We start from the raw sequence: 22,752 nt of genomic DNA on the forward strand, positions 1-22,752 counted from the left end.
ACATTAGTTTGGTTGAGCACGACTACTAGGTCATTTTTTTTTATATTATCACGTGATGACGTACGTTTCCGGGTTTCGAGGAATGTAAAGTCAGCCTGTTGGTTGTTCGACAAGCTTTCACATGATTATATATGAAACTGAAAAAATAATTCTGTAATTGTAGAAATAATTAAGAGTGCTTTTGTAAGTCCCGAGATCTGGAAAAGAACCGTGTTTTAGGCTTTAAACAGGTCATTTTATATGTAGTGTATATTATTTAGTGACAATTTTCAAAATTTTGTTTTTATGTATGGAAGCGGAAGGCCAAGTGGCAACACGACTAGGCCAACACATGATAATTAAATAATAGCTACGCTAGCTACTGTAGTAGATCTATTATAATTAATAATGCCATCCCTAAAAATGGTTAAGACTGCCACTGTAGTTTTAGAAAGATCTTTTTGTGTTGGGGTGGGGGCATTATTCTGTAGTTTTCTACAGATTTCAGGGCCCTGTAGGAATAACTGGCCCCCCAAAAGTCTACTCTAGTTTGAGTAGTTTCTATTTTATTATGTTGTACAATCGCTCAAAACTCTTAACCATACCTACACTTTTAAAAAAAAATGCAAATTACCTTATTTTTGTTGTGATTTCGTAACTTGACAGGTTTCTAACGTTCAGGGTAGGTTTGGCTTTCCCAAACTCTACCGCATTGATGGGTTGCCTAAACTCGACTACCTATATGGATCGCCCAAACTCTTGTATAATCTTGGGGTGGACTTGCTGTTGGCCTATATAAGAAGGTTGATTAGCTGAAATGGGGTGTGTTTTATTGCAGATTAGAAATGGTCGCCTGTCTGGCAGACCAGTTGATCTTATTAGTATCACAATCACGGTCACTTGTTTAGCATGGGGGATCACGTGGCTAAGTGGGTAAGACGCTGGCTCGCTAGCCTGGAGGTCAGGTGTTTGATTCCTGCATTGGCCGAGAAAGTTCATCCAGATTTTCCGGCAGGGTTCCCAATTGTCAGTGATGCAGGACGAAGGGCCTGACAAGGACAGCTGTCTAGTCCTTCGGATGGGACGAAAAAACCAAGGTCCTGTGTATACATTGGAATTCACGTAAAAGATCCCTTGGCAGTTGGAATTCGATATAAGAGTAGGTGATAGCGCCGCTATATCCCTCATAGCACACAGTATGGCGTATGCCCGTCTTCATTAGCCCAGTTCGGAGCAGAACAGTAGGACGTTAAACCTCGTTTCATTTCATTTCATTTCATTTTTTTACCAAAATTAAAGAGGTCTGGCAGTTTATTTCAATTTGATTTTTCAATTTTTGTTGTTTCAGGTTGAATTTGATTAGAAGAAATGGCTGTAACATTAAAGTTTTCGGCCACATTGAGTGAATCAGATCCGCAGAATAATCCCGTACTGATAGTTGGGCAGATCAAAAATCTCAACAAAGTCACGTACGAGAAAGTGAAACTAAAACTTGAACCCAGAGTAGACGCTGAGGTATGTATAGCTATATAGCTGCTGAGGGGGTTGTATGGCCAAATAGTCTGGTCGAGGTAGAAAATTTGTGGGAAGAAATTCCTACCCAAATGATTTCTTCATTTTCTGAAACAACTATGTCCCTAGTGTTCCAGAAAAATTTTCCCCGCCGACCGGAGTTGAGCAAATTTTTTTACAGCATTTTGAAATTTTGACCCCCTGGGTCAACATAATGAAACTGAAAACCATTTATAACTTCAAAAATATCAATTTTACAGCCTAGAAATGTATTATCAACATATAGGAAAGTGATACCAAGGATTCCAGAAATGATGTAAAAAGTAACATACGACGTCACCGTGACGTCAGAATACAAAATGGCGGAACTATGACGTCACTGTGATGTCAAAATTCAAAATGGCGGAGACGTGTTTTGAATAAAGCAACAACAGCAAGCAAAAAGACAAGAGGAACATTCTGGTGCTGATGGAAGAACAGTCGCGATGGAAACGTGTCTATTCTCTATCACTTGCCAACCTCAATTCACAGGATCGACGCCATTGTCTAGTTCATCCCAAATTCTAACCTGAACATGAACGTGGTGAGCATGCTGCTCGGCTACGGCAGCTGTTGAAGGAAGTCTATTGATTTGACAATTCATCTTCGCCACTTGGACAAAAAGCGCAACAACTATGACATAAAATCAGTCTGCAGCGCAATGGATAAAACTGTATTTGACAATTTATTGTTCATTCGCGCCTGGTCTGGGTGTGATACCACTTCTGGTTGTTTCAGAGTCGGTAAATTGGGACTTCTTAAACATACGAACAGTGACATCTTTCGGGAAGCTAGCAAGACAATAGCTTCACCTGGAGGTTCCCAGTCTGAAGTACCTGCAGCTGGAGAAAGGTTATTCTGTCTAATGTATGGTAACAAAAATGAGATACCTCTGACTAAAGTCCGGTACCTAAGGTACAAAGCTATGATCGCTGAAAAAAATTCCATTCAAATCAATAGACTTCCTCCAACAGCTGCCGCGGCCGAGCAGCATGCTCACCGCGTTCATTTTCTGGTAGAATTTGGGATGAACTAGACGATGGCGTCAATCCTGTGAATTGGGGTTGGCAAGTGATAGAGAATAGACACGTTCCCATCGCGACTGTTCTTCCATCAGCACCAGACAACGTTCTGAATTTCATCCGGTGTAAATGTAAATCGTTGAAAAACCAATGCTCGTCATGTTCTTGTACATAGAATGGTTTGAAATGTGTTGAAGCATGTGGACGATGCCACGGGGAGGGTTGTCTGAACAGCGAACAAATCAGCATTGATTTAGAAGATGAATTTGGTACGGGGTAGAACAAATCAGAACTGAAGAATATTTTTATGATTTTATTGATGATGATCCGAATGAATATTTTATGGTGTCCAGAATGTTCCTCTTGTCTATTTGCTTGCTGTTGTTGCTTTATTCACAACACGTCTCCGCCATTTTGAATTTTGACATCACAGTGACGTCACAGTTCCGCCATTTTGTATTCTGACGTCACGGTGACGTCGTACATTACTTTTTACATCATTTCTGGAATCCTTGGTATCACTTTCCTATATGTTGATAATACATTTCTAGGCTGTAAAATTGATATTTTTGAAGTTATAAATGGTTTTCAGTTTCATTATGTTGACCCAGGGGGTCAAAATTTCAAAATGCTGTAAAAAAAATTTGCTCAACTCCGATCGACGGGGAAAATTTTTCTGGAACACTAGGGACATAGTTGTTTCAGAAAATGAAGAAATCATTTGGGTAGTAATTTCTTCCCACAAAGCTGGATTTGTCACCTTCTCCAACCAGCCTATATGTAAAACCCCTCTCCCTTAGTTATCACGTATAACCATGGCCAAACGTTGCGGATCTAGAAAGACACATTTATATACGAGACGATGGCAAATTATATGGCGTATGTCCGTTTTCATTAGCCCAGTCGGAGCGGAGCAGTACGTTAAATAAACCCAATTTCATTTCTCACCCCCCACCCTCCCCCTTAAGCAATGTATATCACGTATGTGTTCAGTTCAAGGAATTCCTCTATCAAGTAAAAGAGAGTAAACTAACCCAAGTCAAACTAGGGAAAAAGCAACATTTTCAGGATAACCAACCCTCATGAGTTATTGCAATATAAGAGTGTTTGAACATTGATACCTTGTATATACGGGAGAATTCGCAACAACGCTTGCTTGAACAAATCAATGTCCGAGTACCCACCAAGTACAGTCCCGGCAAATTACAACAAAGAATTCTATCAATGAGGTCCACAAATCTAGAGCATTGTCGTAAATTCTAATAAAGTGAGAATTCAATTACTTGAAAAAGTTTAAACCGTAGGTTCCAATTAGGACCTACACTGTAGACTTTCAACTAACAGTACGTTTTGGGTATTTGTCTCTATAATAACGTATACTTTCGTATAGAGGACAACAAAATAATAATAAGGAAAACAGATATTTTGTTGGGTAGACTTTCAACTAACAGTACGTTTTGGGTATTTGTCTCTATAATAACGTATACTTTCGTATAGAGGACAACAAAATAATAATAAGGAAAACAGATATTTTGTTGGGTATAACGAAGTGAGATTTTTGTTTTTGTTTTTGCCTATTCTCTGTGATTAATAAGGGGTGGTTGGTGTGTGTGTGTGTGTGTGGGGGGGGGGGGGGGGGTAGTGCGGCGTGATAATTACTGTTTAGTGTGTGTCCTTTTAGTGTGTAATACTGCTTATATTGTAGTTACGTATATATAAATGTACAGTGTATTTCAATAAATAAATAAAGAATTCAGTTTCTTAAAATTAAAGATGATTGTATCCAAAGTAGGGCCACGGGCCTAAAATAATACCGTGTATTCCAGCACAAAGCAATATACTTACCCAAAAACTTGACTTGAAGATATAATAAAGGTAACACTTGCAATATTTCCAACCACTTTGAATAAAAAGCCTGGCGGTACGGAGAAAGCTTGACACGCCTAGCTTCCATGAAATATGAAATACATAAGTGTTTAGATAACCGATGGTATATTAATAAGTCACGCGTTACAATTACGTATCGCGTTTCCCCAGTAAATATTAAAGATGCATTACGTAAGACCTAATTCTCCCCATTATAGGTTTTCATTTTGGCTTTAAATGTTATATAATTACTATTCAGACATTTATTTACATGAAAAGCCTATAATCAACTCTCTAGCTCACCGGGTGGCGCAGATGAACAAATGGATTAAAATACGATTGCCATTTAATGATATAATTCAAAAATGGGGTAGCAAGACTGGGTCTCGATTAACAAGTAACGTTGCTAGGATAATGAAGACTTAAATGTTGAAAAATAAGAATATGTTAGATATATATATATATATAAAATGAAATGAAATGAAATGGGGTTTAACGTCTTACTGTTCTGCTCCTAACCTGGGTTAATGAAGACGGGCATACGCCATACAGTGTGCTATGAGGGAAATTTTGCCCGGACAGCGGCACTACGGCCTACTCTTATATCGAATTCCAACTGCCAAGGGATCTTTTACGTGCACGCCAATGTGTACACGGGACCTCGGTTTTTCATCCCATCCGAACGACTAGACAGCTTTCCTTGTCATATATATATATATATAAACAGGATTACAATTTTAAATGGCACTTTTACTATAGATGCATTAATATATGCACATTTATTAGATAAAGTGCTGTTAGTTCTTACTATAATAGTTAAGAACTAGATAATGTAAAGGAAATTTGCTGAAATTTCAGTCAACTTGAATAAATCAGAAGCAGCAGACCGGGTTCTAATCCAGTATATATCGCAGGCTAGCGATGACATCGAGCGTTGATTATGGTCAAGCCAAGTGATCTAAATACCGACTTTATCGTCTTGATAACTTTAAACATCATTTACTCAAATTATATTGGAACCAAGATTTCTATCAATTAGTGTAGTACGAAGTGATTCAGGTTGTCGAAATGGATTATTATTATCTTTATATATGTTTGGTTGGTTGGGTGCAAGATGGAGGGCCATAGATTGTGAATGATCCAAGTATACATGGATTAATAATTCAGAAAGTCATAATAGAATTTCGCTTTTGAAAATATTTAGATCAGTAAATGTTACTTTAAATATTAAAGGGACTTTTCCGATTTTAACAGATCGTCTCAAAAATAAAAGTCTGAGTACGATTGAAATTTAAGCTCCAAAATATAGAGGAATTGTGTGTTTACCTTGTCTCAAACATTCAGCTCACAATATTTAGTCGTTTGGACGTGAACTTCACAAATGCTTATCCGGACACGTAACCCTTTTAAGATTTCTGGTAATTTTTTCGTTGGGTGACCTGATAATCGATTCCCATTCCTTTAGAGGTCTATACAATGAATGACCCATGTGCTGTACTTGATAACCGAAGAGGTAAATTTCACCTACACAGTATTTTTATAAAGTAAAGGTCTGGTTTATCCATAAGCCACATAATAGAGTTTGGGACACCGGTCTCCATTTCCAGATGAAGACTGACAGGTTAAATTGTCTGAAAACGTATCACAAATATTGAGTTAGTTGCTCGGCCCTTTGGTGGAGGATTTTAAGGGATTTTAACACAAAATTAAGCAGTTTTATTCTCCTACATATTATTGGGATTGGCCCTTTAACATATTTCGAGGAATAGACACATAGGGGATTAACTTAATTTACTTGAAATTTGGACTTTTAAGCCCTCCAGATAATATACTTGGTGTTCTGTTTCATTGTGTAATATTTTATGTCAGGACAGGTTTGATATGTATAGGAGAGATTCACGTAACTGTTATTTCAATTTGAATTATATTATATTTCACTAAAGTAAATATATCTAGTTAAACAGGCTTGCAATTTCCGAGAAATGTCCCTCTTGTGTAAAAGTTCGTGTCCGGGTATCTTGAACGAAACTATTATTTATTTAAACTAAATTATATTATATTTCACTATTGTTAATTCTTTTATATATTGTATTGTCCTTCTTGATCAACGAATCCGTATTTTATTATTTTATCAAAACTATCCATTATTGGTTATATATCATAACAAGATTATATATTGAAATATTGTTTTAACTTATGTTATATAATTTAATTTTATTTTATTTAAATTTCAACATTCAGAAACAAACATAATACGAATCAATATGCCTATATACAGGCACAGATTAAGATTAAAACAAACAAAAAAACTAGTCGGGGGGCAGGGGGGACCCTATCGAAATTCAAACGCCATACAGTGTTCTATGAAGAAAAAATTATCCCGGACAGCCGCCCACAGGCCTACTCTTATATTTAATTCAAACTGTCAGGGTTCTTAAACGTGCGCGCAAATGTGTCCACTAGGCAAAACCTAGTAACTCACTTTTTTTTTTATATCAAAATTGAGTTAGGACCAAATTTGTAGTTACTAATGTGTGTGCTTCCTGTTGTTGTACTAGATATTCCAATCTGTTCATTTTGTAAGCAGTTACACCCATGGCACAACCTAGCAACTTCCTTCATTTCCCTAGTATGCCACAGTAAAACCTAGTAACTCAATTGTCCAATCAGATTGCTTGAAACAAAGATGGCAGCCCCCGTTGTTTCAATTTATTATTAGAATATGTTTAGTTTTCTTTGAATATACATAAATTACATTATGTTTTCGACAAATCGGGGGAGGAAGTTAGTACAACTGGCCTTGGAAAATGCAAAATAAGTATTTTTTAAGACCCTATTTATTTATAGTGAGAATCAATAGACTGCTTGGGTCCTGGCTTAGGCCTAGAAAAGTAGAACGTGGTCTATGCATGGCTGATAAATAATTGAATGCAGTGCCCAATACATGACAATGTGCATGCAGAAGGTGACAGGTCTGTGCTATGACACATAACCAGCCGGTTTATGTATGGTGTAGGCCCTGCATGTTTGTTTGTTATGGGAAAGGCCTCAATATAGGCCTAAAGCCTTTTGTTTATCTACTAAGTTATCTTGGTTGGTGTATAAACTGCCTATCTTCTCTAGCGTATATTCAGTCTTGGTACTATATAAAGAGAATACCCTTTGACATATAATAATGTTTTTGATCCCCACCTTTCTTTTCACCCGCCAGTCTGTCCGATCAAATGTACGGTGGAAAGTTTGGGACACAATAACTCTTTATTCACAACACGTCTCCGCCATTTTGAATTTTGACATCACAGTGACGTCACAGTTCCGCCATTTTGTATTCTGACGTCACGGTGACGTCGTACATTACTTTTTACATCATTTCTGGAATCCTTGGTATCACTTTCCTATATGTTGATAATACATTTCTAGGCTGTAAAATTGATATTTTTGAAGTTATAAATGGTTTTCAGTTTCATTATGTTGACCCAGGGGGTCAAAATTTCAAAATGCTGTAAAAAAATTTGCTCAACTCCGGTCGGCGGGGAAAATTTTTCTGGAACACTAGGGACATAGTTGTTTCAGAAAATGAAGAAATCATTTGGGTAGGAATTTCTTCCCACAAAGCTGGATTTGTCACCTTCTCCAACCAGCCTAAAATGGTTTAGTGGGTCATTGAGTCAACTGGCATGGTTTTGATTCCCTGCTTGTATGTGACAAAGAATAGAGTCGCTTGTTCTCCGGTTTCCTCTAACTGCTAAGGACCCCTACGTGATAAAGAGTAGAGTCGCCTGTCCAACCTTGTGGATGTCCTCCGGTTTCCTTCCACTGCTAAGGACCCCTACGTGATAAAGAGTAGAGTCGCCTGTCCAACCTTGTGGATGTCCTTCGGTTTCCTTCAACTGCCAAAGACCTCCACGTGCAAGCAAATTATTTATATTAAATTGAACCATGTTTGTCCCGAAATGACCTGGTTTGTGTCGAGCGGACGTTAAACCCCATTTCTCTCGTTCTTATCGTGATTTGCTTATTCAGACAAAATGTTGACATCGAAGTCTCAGATGGATTTATTGAGTGTAATTGTTCATTGCCATCTATTCCCTTAAAGGCGCTGATGGCTTGAAGCTTTCGGAAAATATCTCATATTTCATGGTTTAATTCTTTACATCGATATTTTTTCATATTTAAAACATAAATTGTTTTTCAGACTGTGGATTGATTAGTTTCTATTCACGGCTTTATTCTTTATAAAATTGATAATTTTTCCTGTTTTGTTATTAATTAACGTAAATTATGTTTCAGACGTACAATAATGCTGTTAATGGTCTTCATCCATCACCGACTGACTCCTGTCCGTTATGGTTAAATAATGCCACCGTAGCAGCCCTTCCTATAAAATGTAGCCGTCATAATACGCCATCACGATGTCATTCATTGAGTAAAATCGTTAAAAGTTGTTTAGTTGGTGGATCAGAGTTTGTTGTGGTGAGTTTAGGACTAGTGTTGGCACGATTGCGATCCACCTTCTCATGATACGTGTATTGTATCGTTAGACGCTGAATCGATGTATCACGATTCTTTTCTATGTTCTTTTGTTGCTTTAGAAAGTAACTTGTCACTTCCAATTATCCATAGGTATACAAACACTCTAAAATTGTTTTTATCCTTATTTTGACCCACATCAATATTGTGATATAAAAATATCAATTATTTATTTATCCTGTTGTTGTCTTGGTAAATATTCACCTGGTTATGAATCGTGATATGAATCGCATTGTAGAACCTAAATTGTGATATGAATCGTATCGTAGAACCTGAAATGCAATACGTATCGTATCGTGACTACAGTCGCAATACCCAGCACTAATTTAGGACTGAATATTCTATACTCCTATCAGTTTAAAATCTGAAGTTAGTCAGGTTTCAAGGGTTTGGAAAGGAAAAGCAACTAGTCTTTTGGCTTTGACAAAAAAGCAGAGGTCCCGTATAACCCACTGAAAGTTGTAAATGGAAGTAATAGTAGTGCCGCTGTTTGGCTGTGAAAATGTCTCATATTGGCGCGGTTTCCCCTTGTCAGTGGATGCAGAATGGATGGCCTAATGGATGGGGGACAGTAAATCGAGGCCCAGTGTACTCGTGGGCATGCATTTAAAAGAACCTGTCACAGTTGGAATTCAATATACCTCATAGCACACTGTATGGCATATATTCGTTTTTATTATCCCAGTCGGAGAACAACAGTAGGAAGTTAAACCGTTTCATTTCTATTTTATTTTATTTCTATTTGATTTATTTTTTCAGTTAGTTTGTGAGAGAGAGGATGTTTATGCATCAGCTTGTGCAATCGCCCGATCCTTGCCGTTATATTCAGCCAAATCCACCTCCTCACCATCCAAGAGAACAGTAACGGTAGAAGTACTACTGGTGGGCGACGACAAGGGTGTTTTATCGGAAGCTGATTTAGCATGTATGACATCTGCTGCTGAGTCTGTTCGTCTGAGTGCCAAGATCGTTGATATGCCTTGTGCTGAGATGAATACAGATGATTTCTTGGAGGTAAGCAAAACTTGATATGACAATCTTATCAGGCAGTAATATTTCTTTTTTTTTGTGTTTTTTGTTATAATATTATGTTAAGGACAACTGCTTGCACGACAACTGCCGATGGAACAATTGCCAGATAGGATAACTGCCAACCATTTTGTTATTATTTATTTTTTTATTATAGTATATAACTGTTGATTTTATTGCCAGCGATTTTATTTGTTCTTTTTAGTATAGTTTATTAAATGATAAATGAGCCTATCATGTATCTATCTATGTCCATAAGTTCACAACAGCTGCTAAATATGGCTCATAATACTCACCTGTGATAACGTTGTGTCAGTGACAGAGTGAGTGTTATTATAGACAACATGTGAAATAAACTAAACCATAATAATTAGTACTGCATGATAATAATACAGAATATTGAAGGGAAAGAGAGAGAGAGGGAGAAATGGGGTTTAATGGCCACTCGACATAAAATAGACCATTTCTGGACTAACATACGGTTCAATTTTATTTCACTTATTCGCTTGCGTGTAAGGGTCTTTAGCTGTGGGAGTAAATCTGGAGGACCCAAAGAAAACCCACGATGTTGGACAGGCAACCATATTCCTTGTCATGTACAAGTGTAAGGGGACACTGGGCTGTCTAGGATATATTTATCTTATCCCACCCACACTAGTTCTGGGTATTGCATCTATAGTCACGTTACGATACATATCGTGATTCAGGTGCTACGATATGATACGTATCACGATTCATAACCAGATGAATATATACAAAGACAACAACAGGATAAATAAATAATTGATATTTTAATGGAGTCAATTAGTGTCCAGGGCTTAAAATGTTCATTTGTGGCTGACAGAGCAGAATAAGGACAAAAACAATTTAAGAGTGTTTGTGAAGACAGAAACATAAAAAAGAATAATAAAAAAATCAATTCAGTGGCTTGCGATTCAGTACGCAAATCGTGAGTAGGTGAATAATATATTTAATGCCAGCACTAGTGTATACATGATGTATGTCCATCATATTGTTGCAGGAATGATACGATTTCAAAATTTATATATCGCAGGAAATAAAGAAAGTAGGAGCAGATTTGAATATTGTTCCTGAAATTATTCGAGGTGAAGAATTGAAGGAGAGGGGATTTGGAGGTAAAGTTTAACTTTTATTTGATTATTTTGATTTGAAATGTTCAGACAAGCTAAATGGACTATATCATCAATTTCTGTCATTTTATTTACATACATCAATCTACTTTTGTTTATGATGTCTTATGAAATCTACGATTGTACAGATCTCATCTCAGAATTTATTAATTATTTCTATTTCTATAAACTTGTTGTAAAGTAATTTGACTTTAGTCGAGATTGTGACACCATATACCTTAAACCTACTTTTATTTATGGGAGTCACGCTGGCTAAGTGTGTAAGAGGCTGGCTCTCTAGCCCTGCACTCGATTTTCCGACGTGGTTTCCCCTTGTCAGTGGTGCAGAATGGAGGGCCAGTCGGACAAGGACAACTGTCTGGTCGTTCGGTTGGAACGAAAAACCGAGGACCTGTGTATACTTTGACGTGCACGTAAAAGATCCCTTGACAGTTGGATTTTGATATAAGAGTAGGCCATAGTGCCGTTGCCCGAACAAAATTTTTCCTCATAGCACAATGTATGGGAGTAGAACAGTAGGACATTAAACACCATTTCATTTCACTTATATTTATGATGTACTGTGAAATCTGGGACTAACACATCAGTTATTATTTATCTCTGTTTACAGGTATCTATGGTGTTGGCATGGCAGCAGAACATCCACCAGCTCTAGCGGTATTAAGTCATAAACCAAGTGGAGCTAGTAAAACCATAGCCTGGGTGGGTAAAGGTATCGTCTATGATACTGGTGGACTCTGTATCAAGTCTAAGGTATGTTATTGTCATGATGAGACAGGTAGGGGCCAAATTGAACCCTTTATTCATGGTGGCTCAGCGATTAAGACGTTGGTTCGCTAGCCTAAAGGTCAGTTGTTCGATACCTGCGTTGGCTGAAAAAGCTCATCAGAATTTTGCGGCATTGTTCCCCCTTGTCAGTGGTGCAGGACGGAGGACCTGACAAGGACAGCTGTCTAGTCATTTGGATGGGACGAAAAACTGAGTTCCCGTGTGCACAATTACAAGCACATAAAATATCCCTTGACAGTTGGAATTCGATATAACAGCAGGCCATAGCGCCGCTGTCTGGGCAATATTTTCCTCATAGCACACGGTGTGGTGTATGGCATATGTCTGTCTTCATTAGCCCAGTGGGAGCAGAACAGTTGGATGTTAAACCACATATCATCTCCTTTCTTAGGTGTAGGACGCTGGTCTGATAGGGTAAATTGTCTAGTTGTTAGGATGGTATGGAAATCTGTGGTCCACCTGTGTAATCATGCACATTAAAGAGCCCTTAACCGTTATTGAATAGTATTTTAGTCTGTGCCAACAAGTAGGATGTTTAAAACCTAGAACATAGGAGAGTATTTTTCGCCTGATCGTTCGAAAAAATCACCTATGGACCGTTCACATGATCTCAAAATTGATTGTTGTAATTTAATCGCAGATTGTCGTACGCTCTCGAGAGGATTGCTTTGTATGCCTCTTCGTGAACGTCCATAAATAAATAGCTGGCGAATTTCAGTTGGCGCAATTAGGAGAAAAAAATATGCTCGTCTGCCCTTAGGATTGCCCGATTTCATTTCAATTGTCTACATATATTTGCCCCACACATTTGTTACCGTAATTGCTTGAAAATGTGCTGGAATATTTTTTGTAACATCACCCAAATTAATTAGTAATATTTTTTCTATAACTATGTGTACCTTTTCACAGAAGAAATTTTGAAACTATTTTTGTATTATTGCTCCATTTGACCTTGTCTTATATTTGTATCTCTACTAGACTAGTATGTGTGGTATGAAACGAGATTGTGGCGGTGCAGCCGGTATTCTAGGAGCCTTCTGGACGGCAGTTAAACTTGGATTTAAAGAGAACTTACATGCTGTATTTTGTTTAGCGGAGAATGCTGTTGGTTCTAAAGCCTTTAGACCCGATGATATCCTGTACATGTACTCTGGACGGTAAGTTGATTTCTATAACACTGTTTGTTACAGATTTAGTCGTGGGGTATTAAATGAAAAGGGGGTTTAATGTCCGACTGGGCTAATAAATAAGGGCATACACCATACAGTGGGCTATGAAGGAAATTTTGCTCGAACAGCAGTGTTGCAGCCTATTCTTATTTTGAATTCCAACTGTCAAGGGATCTTTTACATGCACACCAATGTTTACACGGAACCTCGACTAGACACTGAAAGGGGAAATTGTGCCGAAAAAATTCAAGAAACTTTGTTGATCGGGGCCAAACCTAAGACCTCCTAGTTAGCAAACCATTGTCTTACTATCTGAGCCATTGCGGCTCCTTGGGCAGTAAGTGCACTGGACTCTGGATGGAATTTCAGGAATTCTTCACAACTGGTCCCAGTTGTCTGGGCTGGAACCCATGTGGCTGACAAGTCAACCGAGTTTGACACTACAAGGGCAAGGGTTAAGTTGAGATGATAATGACCAGGATGTTATACTGAACAACATGAGTTATTATAATTTATTTTATTTTTATAGAACAGTTGAAATCAATAATACAGATGCCGAGGGTCGATTAGTTTTAGGAGATGGGGTAAGTAGAACGATCATGCTGCTCCTTATAGTACCGGTAGAGGGTAGGGTAGGGTATAGTACCAGTTCGGTCAAAGTTTAACCTTCCTGTAACGTTAAAAATATTTGAATCAGTTTCAAACACCGGACTATGGGTTGTTTACTACGTAGTGCAACTGGATAAATATTAAAAACCCACCACAATTTATATTAAAAACAATCACTGGTTTATACACATATAGCACAATGTTTCGACAAGTATTATCTTATTGTTATCAAGTTCAAATGATAATTAGTAAAGTAAAAGGTAATGATAACGATAAGAGAATACTTGTCGTAACGTCATGCTATATGTGTATAAGCCAGTGATTGTTTTCAATATAAATTGTGCTCAATCACTAAATGACACTCAAGGATTAGCTAAAGATTGCTGTTGCTTATTGAAAGACAAAGGTGATTAAAAATCTAGTAGTAATCGTAGTAACCCTTGATTTTCAAATACACAGAATTTATGTGGCTACACATTTCCGGTCTATTTATCTTATACGGTCTATCTATTAGTCCAGTAAAACTGGGCTAGGTAATGATGTAACAGATTTTTTTCAGCTATCTTATAGAAAAATATAGTAACTTTTTCTGCTGTTTCCCAGCCATAAATTTAATTAAATCTGCATTCTAAATGGCCATTTAATATTCTAGGTGGCGTATGCTAATAAAGATTTGAAGGCAGACATTATCGTTGACATGGCAACACTAACAGGTGCACAAGGTATTGCTACAGGTATGTCATGAAGTTTATTAATGATCATTTTGTCAGACAGTCTGTCAGTTTGAGAACCAATCACTCAGGACTGTTCCATATAATATTGAATCCACAATTAGGTCAGTTAGAATTAGTTCAATCAAAGATTAAATCACCTGGGTCCCCTTACATGACTAATTCAGTATTTCAGGGATAAAAAGTTATTGTGAAATTTCATAAAACACAATGACATCAAATCAAAGTAACATGACCGTATTGCTGTAAATTTTTATAGTTGTTAACATGGTAATATTGTAACTAATGATATATATTGTAGGTCGTTACCATGGTAATATTATAACTATTGACATATATATCTATTATAGGTCATTACCATGGTAATATTATAACTATTGACATATATATCCATTGTAGGTCGTTACCATGGTAATATTATAACTATTGACATATATATCTATTATATACTATTCAAAAAAAGTAGGGGATATTTGATTTTGGGGGCATAATACTAAAATATGCAAATGACTACGAAAAAAGTCACTATAGAACCTAACAGAAGAAACATTTCCAGTTACATGTGACGCCCAAATGCACCAATAGCTACCGCATGGAATGCAGGTGATGCTTGGGATCATCATGGGGGTCCAACCCAAGATTTGCACGACTCTGACTTTGAATGTTACAGTCATTGTGGCATTGAATTCCAGGGTGGAAACATCAGTTTAATTGTTTTAGTGACCAGAAAACAAATTTTGATATGCGTCGGCTTACCCAAAATGAAAGGTTACGTGCCCTTGGCATGCTACAGATCGGCACAACACAGGCGGTTGTGGCGCGGACGATGAATGTTTCTCAGTCTGTCATAAGCAGGCTATGGTCCAGATACCGTGATACACAATCTGTACAGGACAGACCACGCTCAGGTCGACCAAGGGCGACAACTCAAGCCCTGGATCGATTTATCCGTACCTTTGCCTTGAGAAATCGTGTCATCACAGCAAATCAGATCAGCGCTCGTCTTCAAACAGACACTGGTGTGAGAGTGAGTGGCCAGACGATTCGGAATTGACTGCAAAGGGGTCACCTTCGCGCCCGACGTCCTCGCGTGATCCCTTGTTTGAGAGATCATCACATTCAGGCAAGACGTCGTTGGTGTAGGGATCGTCAACACTGGGATAATCGACGCTGGAGCAATGTGATGTTTTCAGATGAGTCAAGGTTCACTGTTGATTTTTTGGACTGACGTAGGAGGGTGTGGCGTCGTGGAAACGAGCGCTTCCAAGACGTTAACGTCATCAGACATGATCGATTTGGGGGTGGTTCTGTTATGCTGTGGGGAGGCATCACTGTTGCTGGAAGAACGGCTTTACATGTTGTTGCAGGGCGTGTTACAGGCCAGTACTACCGGGACAACATCTTGGCAGTCCATGTTATGCCGTTCGCACGACGTCATGGCCGCCGTTTCATATTCCAGGATGACAACGCAAGATGTCACAGGGCCAGGATCGTTATAGGTTACCTCCAACAACAGAACATCACCACATTACCTTGGCCAGCATTGAGTCCCGACCTCTCCCCCATCGAGCATGTCTGGGACATGTTTGGACAGAGGTTACGTCAACGTCAACAACGTCCTGCCAATGTCCAAGAACTTGCTGCTGCGTTGCAACAGGAATGGGACAATCTGGACCAAAATGACCTTAGACGTCTCATTAGGAGTATGCCACGTCGGATCAATGCTTGTTTGGCAAACAGAGGAGGATTTACCCGTTACTGACTTGGTTGTGATGCTGTGGTAACTTTGCTGTTTGACCCCGGGTATCATTTTACCCTTATAATGGTTAGTCTGTGCCTTACTTATTCTAACGATCATTTGGAATAAATCGATGAATGTGAACTTCATTTCATTTTGTCATTTGTTTCTTCGTCAGTTTCATTAGGTGACTTTAATAACACTTAAAAATCAAATATCCCCTACTTTTTTTGAATAGTATAGGTCGTTACCATGGTAATATTATAACTATTGTCATATATATCTATTGTAGGTCATTAGCATGGTAATATTATAACTATTGACATATATATCTATTGTAGGTCGTTACCATGGTAGTATTGTAACTAATAATGAGTATTTGGAGTTATCGTGTATTAAAGCAGGTCAGAATTGCGGTGATCTTGTTCATGCTATGCCATATTGCCCCGAGTTACACTTTAATGAATTTTCTAGTGCCATAGCGGACATGAAGAACTCGGTCTCTGTAAGTACAGATCCTTTATTTAGAACACCTGATTCCACTTATATAAGATAAACCCATTACCTGTCAAATCTACGATTTCTGTTGTTTATGGTTACTCTTCTAGAACATCTAATAACACTTCTCATTCTCCAGTTAACAAAGTTACTAGCCATGTATTCAGCAGTGTGTATGCTTTGCATTGTTTCGGTCCTACACTAGTCAAGCAATATGGGCATTGGACTCCACGAGAATGTCCCAGGTTAAAATTCTGAAGATTTTTCACACCTGATTCCCACTTATTGTGGCTGACTAGTGATTAAAAATCGAGGTTAACTCCTGTACACGTTAGAACTGGAATTCGTTGACGAGAGTTCTTTTACGTGCATGTCGTACTAGAGAGAAGAGACACTGGAATTCGGTGACGAGAGTTATTTTACGTGCATGTCATACTAGAAAGAATAGACACTGTTCCTTGTCAGTCCTGCACCACAAACAAGGGGAAACCACTCTGGGAAATGCTGGTACTTTCTCGGCCAATACCGAGATCGAAACTTGGACCGTCTCGTTAGTGAACCAACGCCTTTACCCACTGTGTCACCATAGAAAGTGTTTATTAGATTCTGTTTGTTAGGAAAAATTGAGGGGGGAGGGGGTGGCAACACTCCCTTAAAAGAGTAGCCGTTAGATCTGTGTAGATGCTCAATCAAACGGTGATGCTAGTGGAGACGGCAGACATAATAGATAATTAAAAATCCCCACACAACAGCAGTACAAAAACAGACTGAGGTAGAAATGAGGTGGTTTATTCATCTTCATAGTGTTTTTGGTTAAAACAGCCTTTATCAAATTATTATAATACCGTCAGTTAATTAAGTAGCTAAATCTTTAACTCAATATCATCAAAAGTCTTCCACATTGGAAACACAAATTATTGGGACTTGCAGAACAAGGCTAGACATATCCCATAAGCCATGTCAAACGGTGTCGTCATATTCTTATCTGGAGAACATGTGCAATAATTACTACCGGTGTAGACTGGAATAACAGACGCTAGAGATTGCCATACGATTGAGACTTCTCTCGTATTTCCTCGAACATAACTGATTTGGAGTTAGAGGAAAACGTACGTCTCAAATACTATCAATTATATTAGAAATGAGGTGGTTTATTCATCTTTATTACGTTTTGAGTTAAAAGACCTTTTATCAAATTCTTATAATAGCGATTTAGCTGCGTTAATGTACATGTAAACACTGATTATATTCCAGGATCGTAGTAATGCTCAAGTATCATGTGCGGCTCTGTTTATTGGATCACATATAGGATTTGATTTCTCTGGACTGTGGTTACATATTGATATGGCTGCACCAGTCTATGTGGTGAGTACTGGCTGCTATTTCATCTTCTTCCAATAACAAAAACAGTAAAAGCTGCATTATGTTCGAGATAAATTTGCTAGTCAATCTTGTAGGTACCCTCCCTGACAGCTGGGACCCAAACTTGTCTTTTTCGTAGGTACCGTCCCTGACAGCTGGGACCTAAACTTGTCAGTCTCGTAGGTACCCTCCCTGACAGCTGGGACGGGTGTATAATATCTGTGATAAGATCCTGTATATGTTTCTACCCAATTAATATGGACTAAATCATTATATTTGAGTTCTTACAAGCATTTTTTTATTCCATGTATATTGAAACCCTGTGAACGATGCCATAAGTAGCATAGGCCATGACCATGACATATATATAGCCTATGGCAGTGGTTCTTAACCTTTTTATGCCAATGACACACCTTGGAACACATGAAAAATTGGCTGAATATATATGAAAAATATTTGAATTTTGCAAAATTAAAACATGGCAAGTCATAGACGACATACAACTGTAGACAGAGACTAGTCATAGGCACATAAAATGACTCAAACTACATCAAGAAAGACACAGCTATGAACTTACTTTATTGAAGTGTTTCGAATTTCATGAGTTAAATAACTGGCATCTTTAGTGTCGAAATTATCTTAGTGTGCCATTCAAAATTTCGCGGCACACCTAGGAAGGTCTCGCGGCACACTGGTTCAGAATCACTGGCCTATGGTAAAACACTGCCTTATTTATTTCAGGGTGAACGAGCGACAGGCTATGGTGTAGCTTTCTTAACAACCGTTTTCGGCACGCTGTCTGAGAATTCTTTGTTACAATCAATTGCACCTCCTGTGATTAACGAAGATATGGAAACCAAGGAAAGTAACTCTCCTAAAAAAATACGACTATTGTGATGATAAATTCCCTCCCCTTCTGTTACACTAAGTATTGAACGGATAGATCTAATTCATAAGGCCAACTTCAAGTTGGGTCAAAGGTCACGACATCTAAACAGGGCTAGTGCTAATCCCAACCCTAAGCCTGGACCTAGCCCTAATGCTTACTCTAACCCTAACCTACAATCTCCCAACAATCACGTGGTGTCCTAACCTTATTTTCATCTACGTGACCTTGACAAAAATTGAGTTGGCCTTAACAAATAGATCTAGCCTATTTAACCCTCAAATATTTATTTTGATTATTTTACCGATTAATGTATGCTATGTAATCTTGTTAAAATACAGATCTATATTTTGTTTTGTTTTTATACATTTAATGACCTCAACTACATGCGGATCTGATCAGTTGTAGAGGGAGGTCACGTCAGGGATCATACGAACGAAATAGGATCTGACCAGTTGTAGAGGGAGGTCACGTCAGGGATCATACGAACGAAATAGGATCTGATCAGTTGTAGAGGGAGGTCACGTCAGGGATCATACGAGCGAAATAGGATCTGATCAGTTGTAGAGGGAGGTCACGTCAGGGATCATACGAGCGAAATAGGATCTGACCAGTTGTAGAGGGAGGTCACGTCAAGAGTCATACAAGCGAAATAGGATCTGTGTTTTAATCAGATTGAATTCCATGTTTAGTCAAGTTTTATTATACTAGTCTGAATAATTTTACACCAAACGGGAATGCTTGATTGGCCGCCCGGAATTGCAAACACGGGTCGGGGGAATTCAGGTCTGCCAGTCCCGACAACTGAGGGTCTGAGTAGAATCGTTACGTAATTTAACGCAACAAATATATTTCAGCTGTCATGGTTGGTTGAGATACTTTCTTATGCAGTCGGCAGCGTTCACGTTGTGATTCATTCGAAATCCCTCTTTTCATTCAATTATGACTATTTTGTGAATTGAGAGAATTCTGGAACATTGAATCAAGTATCTGTAGAGTGTTTGATCGTTATTTGAGCCATGTTGTTAATCCCTTGTAAACTACCATGTTTGTAATATTTTAATCTCTGTAGTCGAGTGTTTCACTTCTGTCAACCTCCTCTACAAATTATGTAAAATAAATATGATGAACTGAAGATATGTCCACTATAGATAATATAAACAAATGAACAATTTTCAAAACAAAGTTATTTTTGGGTTAAAATACATATTTTTTTTTGTTTTTATATCGCACTTCACCCAGTAGTAATAAAGCCATACAAGATATTCTGGTTCCTGGACAATCATTCCTAAACATCGCATTTCAAGACATTTATTGCATGTTGAATATATGATTATCCAGTATCATTTATCGCATCATAATGTTGAATATTTGATCATCCAGTATCATTTAGGATTGTCAAATTTATTTGTCAAGCCTACGGTACATTATCAGATTCCTGTAAATGGGGGGAAATATTTGTGTGGTCATTAATAAACTGTTTTTAATTTTTGAATGATGTGGGGCTATCTGAGGAACCAGAATTTAATTTTTATATGGCCTAAGCTTGAGATATTTACACTTCACCCATATTGTCGAAGCATTGGTTATGAGTAATACAATAAGCTTGAGAAATATCCACATCACGTAGTTTAGAATATTTTTACTGTTGTTGTATGTGTCAGTGTTAAACATGGTGATTAAGATACAAAATGTCGGCAGGTTTTGTCCAAGCTGTAAATGTCTGTAAATTTCATCTAACAGGAAAGAAATCCTGAGGATAAATTGTTAAAGCGACATTGAGAATAACACGTACAGGACACAATTATATGGAATACAAGTTACGTAGAAGTTATTTCTGGTTACCAGTGGGGAGGTGTTCGATGGCCGAATGGTTAGTGTGTGAGCGTTGTATCATAAGGTCTGTCATTAAGTCAACTGGCGCGGTTTTGATTCCCCGGTTGTACGTGACAACTGACAAGGAGTAGAGTTGCCTGTCCAACCTCATGGGTTTTCTCCAGGTCCTCTGGTTTCCTCCCCTTACGCACAAGCGAATTATTGAAATAAAAATGAACCATGTGTTAGTCCCGAAATGACCTACTTTGTGTTGAGTGGAGGTTGAATCCCATTTCTATCTTTCTCTCATTTTTGGTGACCTTTTGACAAGGGTTCTTTTGACAAGGGTTGTTTTGGTGACCTTTTGACAAGGGTTGTTTTGTCTTTATTTAGTAAAGATAAATTAAATTGTATTCCATATAATCGTGTTCCGTGTTATTTAAAATTAGCGATACTTTATAAAATTAATATTCCACTTCATATTACATATTATGGTGGTGCTTGGTTGTTGATCCAGCCAGAACGTTCTAAATTGATGAAAATCGCAGTTGTGTCCTTTCATAGTTCTGCCAGTCCGGAACTGACTGATGTGTATAGATGATTATTTTCACATGTTTATCGTTGATTATGTATTCATACATTGTTGTTGTTGTGTTGCTAGGCAGCGTCGAGTGTCTGTTATTTATCATTATGCGATGATTTTATTGTGATATGCTTCAATATGTTATCAAATATGGCAACCAATCGTGGAATAATAGAACCATCTTCAATTAACCAAGGTCCATAAAATATCATTATTGTCTTTGGTTCAACATGGTTTAATTTAATTATATATGTGGGGTTGGATGGTCGATTTGTGTAACGTGTAACCAATGCACTTTATATCATAAGATCTGTCTGTCATTGAGTCGAGTGGCGTGGTTTCTATTCCACGCTTGTTCGTGACAAGAGTAAGGTCGTCTGCTCAACCACATGGTTTTTTCTCCACTTGATATAAAGTGAGTAAGACACTAGCTCACTAGCCTGGAGGGCGCGGGTTCGATCCTGGTGCAGGTTGGAGGGCCTGTAAAGGACAGCTATCTAGTCTTTCGGATGGGACGAAAAACTGAGGTCCTGTGTTCACGTTGGCGGGCTTGTCAAAGATCCCTTAGCAGTTGGAATTCAATATAAGAGTAGGCTGTAACAACGCTGTCCGAGCAAAATTGACCTCATATCACACTGTATGGCGTATGCCCGTCTTCATTAGCCCAGTCAGAGCAGAATAGTAGGACGTTAAACCCCATTTCATTTCTTTTTGAGCTATTTTGAACCAATGGTATGTTAGAGACCAAGGTTTTGAGCTATTTTGAACCAATGGTATATTATAGATCAAGATTTTGAGAAGAAATATTAAAATCTGAATTGTTTAATTCTACTTTAAGAATATCTGTTGATTAATGGCTGCTGCTGCTGTCTGATAGATATATATATATACTAATAAATATTTCTAGCAATAAAACAATAAATAACATAAATACTGTCGTTATTCTTTATCAGAAAGGGGCTTAGTGAAGTTGATGCAATAGTCCTCATGGCTTTAGAGTTTATGTCTCCCCTTGTGTTTTTGCACCCCTTCTGGAGATTTTGACAAGAACATTTTGATGTTCATTACTTACCCCTGGGATTTTCCAGCGTGTTAGCGGTGCAGGACGGAGGGACTGGCAAGGAAAAGAGTGTCTAGTCCTTTGGATGGGCTGGAAAAAAAAAGTTCCTGTGTCCACGTTGACGTGAACGTAAAGAAGCCATGAAATCAATAGTTGGCTGTAGTGCCACTGTCCTGGCAAAATTTCCCCCATATGGCCTGTCTTAATGAGACCCAGTCGGAGAAGAACAGTAGGGTGTTAAACCCCATTTCATTTCTAATATGTGAATTCAAACCATTAATTCCCCCGCATTTGTTACCAACAGATGGAATTACTTCTGTTTATGGTCAATATAATTAAAACAGATCCTATTTCGTTTCGTTTTTTATAGTTCAAAATTTCGTT

The 22,752-nt window shown here is 38.0% G+C and overlaps 1 protein-coding gene across 2 annotated transcripts; it reads left to right on the plus strand.

The window, feature by feature from the left end:
• The first annotated feature begins 60 nt into the window (after positions 1 to 60).
• On the plus strand, positions 61 to 22,239 carry LOC126815441 (probable aminopeptidase NPEPL1). Of its 2 annotated transcripts, none has more exons than XM_050541083.2 (12): positions 61 to 183; positions 1,328 to 1,494; positions 8,709 to 8,891; positions 9,708 to 9,962; positions 11,032 to 11,113; positions 11,739 to 11,881; positions 12,896 to 13,074; positions 13,616 to 13,670; positions 14,348 to 14,429; positions 16,506 to 16,669; positions 17,917 to 18,027; positions 18,766 to 22,239. In XM_050541083.2, exons 2-12 carry the CDS (start codon positions 1,348 to 1,350, stop codon positions 18,919 to 18,921), a joined length of 1,557 nt encoding a protein of 518 aa, XP_050397040.1. In that variant the 5' UTR covers positions 61 to 183; positions 1,328 to 1,347; the 3' UTR covers positions 18,922 to 22,239. The 2 variants fall into 2 exon arrangements, with proteins under 2 accessions (XP_050397040.1, XP_050397039.1); XM_050541082.2 differs by having other exon boundaries at positions 67 to 230.
• Positions 22,240 to 22,752: the final 513 nt, after the last annotated feature.

The sequence above is a fragment of the Patella vulgata genome, chromosome 3 (genome assembly GCF_932274485.2).
Source record: "Patella vulgata chromosome 3, xgPatVulg1.2, whole genome shotgun sequence".
In the NCBI taxonomy this organism is placed as follows: Eukaryota; Metazoa; Mollusca; class Gastropoda; family Patellidae; genus Patella; species Patella vulgata.